The sequence below is a fragment of the Cucurbita moschata genome, unplaced genomic scaffold (genome assembly GCF_002738365.1).
Source record: "Cucurbita moschata cultivar Rifu unplaced genomic scaffold, Cmos_1.0 Cmo_Scf00036, whole genome shotgun sequence".
In the NCBI taxonomy this organism is placed as follows: Eukaryota; Viridiplantae; Streptophyta; class Magnoliopsida; order Cucurbitales; family Cucurbitaceae; genus Cucurbita; species Cucurbita moschata.
Genome location: NW_019268552.1, coordinates 525,235 through 528,294, shown reverse-complemented (window position 1 = coordinate 528,294; position 3,060 = coordinate 525,235). Strand labels below are relative to the sequence as shown.

Genomic DNA, 3,060 nt, shown 5'->3' with positions numbered 1-3,060 from the left:
AAAAAAAAAAAAAAAAAAAAAAAAAAAAAAAAAAAAAAAAAAAAAAAAAAAACTACTGAGTGGGCTGGGCCTATCGGGTCACGGTTGACCCATTATGAGCGTATTATCCATATTCCTTTTTACTATTTCAAAAACGTTTCCAACAAATAAATTAAATAAATTTTCTTGTTTTTTAATTTTTTCCAAAATATAATTATAATTACTATAACACAAAAAAACTCAATAATCAATTAAAAAAAAAGTAACTATTTATGTACATTAATTCAATTAAAAACTATGTAATACATCAAATAAGGTTGTGTTTTTAATGTGACCGTACATCTTATATGCATCGAATAAATAAAATATATTATTTGTACCGTTCATTTAAAAAATAAAATCATACCTAATAACTACAAATCATTTATATAATAAAAAAAAAACACAGAGAATCTGAAGTCTTAAGTTAGATGGAGGGACAAGATCTAGGGCATTTTCCAATGTATTATTATTATTATTATTATTATTATTATTATTTATTTTCAAAAAAGAATTTGAGTAAGTATGGGATAAAGAGGAAATTGGTAATTCCAAACAGGGCCCATTTTCCGAAAAAATTACGATATAATCTTAAATAATAAATTTAGGTTTTAATTTTATAAAATCAATGAGCTTTTCAAATAAAATTCAAAATATTATAATAAAGTAATTTTTATATTATTTTTTTTTTTAATATTACGACTGTTTATTTATTTTAAATACCTCATTACCAAATCAATTATATTATATATTGAATTTAATTTATTTTACAGCCCTCGATCCTATTTTACATTGCATTGAATATTAGTACATAATATTTGGGTTATAATTATTAATATAATGTATTTAAAATATTTTTTATTACTTAAATAAAATTGTTTATAACCTTTCACCACATGCATAATTAATTTTTTATTTTTTTAATGAAGGGAAACACAGAGTTGAAAAGTGGACACGTGAGGACAGGAGTGAAGGACGATTAACTCCGCCTAACAACACGAGCTTTTGATTTACAAGAGTAATTACATTAATAATTTGTGCTGAAGTCCTTAATTACTAGTATTATGTGATTAATATTATTATTTAAAAAAATAACATATTTTTATGTTTTTTTTTTTTTTTGCATTTTATGGTACATTCATTTGGCTTTTCTAGAAATTATGTCCCAAATCCAAAAAGCATGGTTAGGAGGTCATTTTCTCATTATTTTTATTTTTTTATGATGTATTTGACCTATAAATTAAAAAAAATGTCTAGTAAGTTTATGAAATTATAATTTTTTTTTGTCGAATAATTACTAGATTGCTCTCGAACCTAAAATTTGATATTTGTTAATTCTTAAAATTTTAAAATATTTAATACATCCCTAATAAAAATTTAAATAATTAACTAAATTATTTTATATTGAATTTATATCTAATATAAATGGTTTTGAACCTCACCTATAATAGTTGAAATTAAAATAAATAAATAAATAAAATTTAAATAAACAAAAGAATCAAAAGTTGGTGGGCCATGGCTCCGTAGTTATTATGATTATTATTATTATTATTTTTGGAGAACCGCCCAATCACGTTCTTTCTCAAGACTGTGTATCTTTATGTTTTTTATTTTTATTTTTTCCAATAATTGTTTAAAAAAAAATTATCAAATTTATTAAATTATATTTATATTGACCAAAAACATTTTAAATTTAGATTTCTCACACAAATTACGAACAATAGATAATCTAATAAATTATAATATTACTATAATTATTAAAATTCAACATTTATATTAACTAATAAATTTTTTTTTTGGGTTCATGCAAATTGTTTGATAATTGCTTAATTTTTAAATTTTATATTTATTTTCTTGGTTTCATGTCTTATTAATAATTACGATAATATTGAAATATTGCACAAGATCGATCATGTCTATATTAAATAGTTCTAAACGTACCGTCTAAACCACATATAATTACAAATAAACTATTGTATGCCCTACGGATTCCTCTATTTTGTTACCTACTGTTCACTCTTCGACAAACACGTTCTAGAAATCTGTTATTAAAAAAACACGAAATATAGTTATTTCGCCAGAGCTAAAACGTGGACCTCGCAAGTTCAAATTACTTTTCACCCCTATACTCACTACATGCTTTTTACCATGGTCAAGTCCAATTTTGTCTTTTTCCAAATACGAAACAAGAAATCAAAAACTACCATCCGACCAATCGAAAATTAGGTAAGGAAAAAAAGACATCGACTCCATTCATTTTCATTTGTCATCAAATGATTAGAGTTTAATAATACCCTTATGTTTAATATAACATAACAAATTAACTAAATTAACTAAATTGAATTTATACAAAATTAGATAAGAACAAAAATAATAACATGAAATTACGTAATGAAAAAGAATGGAGGGCGGGGCATTAGTTCTGACAGAGCCTTGGGGTGCTAAAGTCTGCAAAACAACAGAGAAAGTATAGTATTAAGCAGAGAAAAGTATAGGTTATTGGAAGGCAGGATAGCGCCATTAACACACCTCCCAACCCAACCCAACCCAACCCCTCCTCCCCTTAAGAAACGACAAGGGTGGAGGGAGAGAGAGAAACGCTGGCTCAGTCATCAGCCCCGGCAGCGTTAAAAGGACAGGAAGGAAACAACTTCAAAATACTAACAAAATAAGAAATTTATTTATTATTTATTATTTATTTTCTTTTCAATGAAGAGGGAGCGGATATGAGCAGCAGCAGCAGTAGCAGCAGCCATGATGATGATCAACCAGTGTGGAGCAACCATGGCCGCCAAGCCTGCATGGCTTCAAGCCCTCATGGCCGAGACTTTCTTTGGCGCTTGTTTGCTTCATGAGAACCGCCGCAAGTGCGAGAAAAACGTGTTTTGCCTGCATTGTTGTCTTAGTATTTGCCCTCACTGCCTCCCGTCTCACCGCTCTCATCCTCTTCTTCAGGTATGCAATTTTTACTTTTTCTTTCATTAATTACAACTTTTGGGGGTTTTTTTTTTTATTAAAAAAAAAAAAAAAAAAAAAAAAAAA

At 26.8% G+C, this 3,060-nt stretch overlaps 1 protein-coding gene across 1 annotated transcript in view; it reads left to right on the top strand.

The window, feature by feature from the left end:
• The first annotated feature begins 2,664 nt into the window (after positions 1 to 2,664).
• Positions 2,665 to 3,060, top strand: part of LOC111431647 — a 2,171-nt gene continuing 1,775 nt past the window's right edge. The window contains exon 1 of the mRNA XM_023068345.1: positions 2,665 to 2,973. Within this exon, the coding sequence (XP_022924113.1) occupies positions 2,773 to 2,973 (201 nt within the window). The 5' untranslated portion in view covers positions 2,665 to 2,772. The remainder of the gene's footprint in view (positions 2,974 to 3,060) is intronic.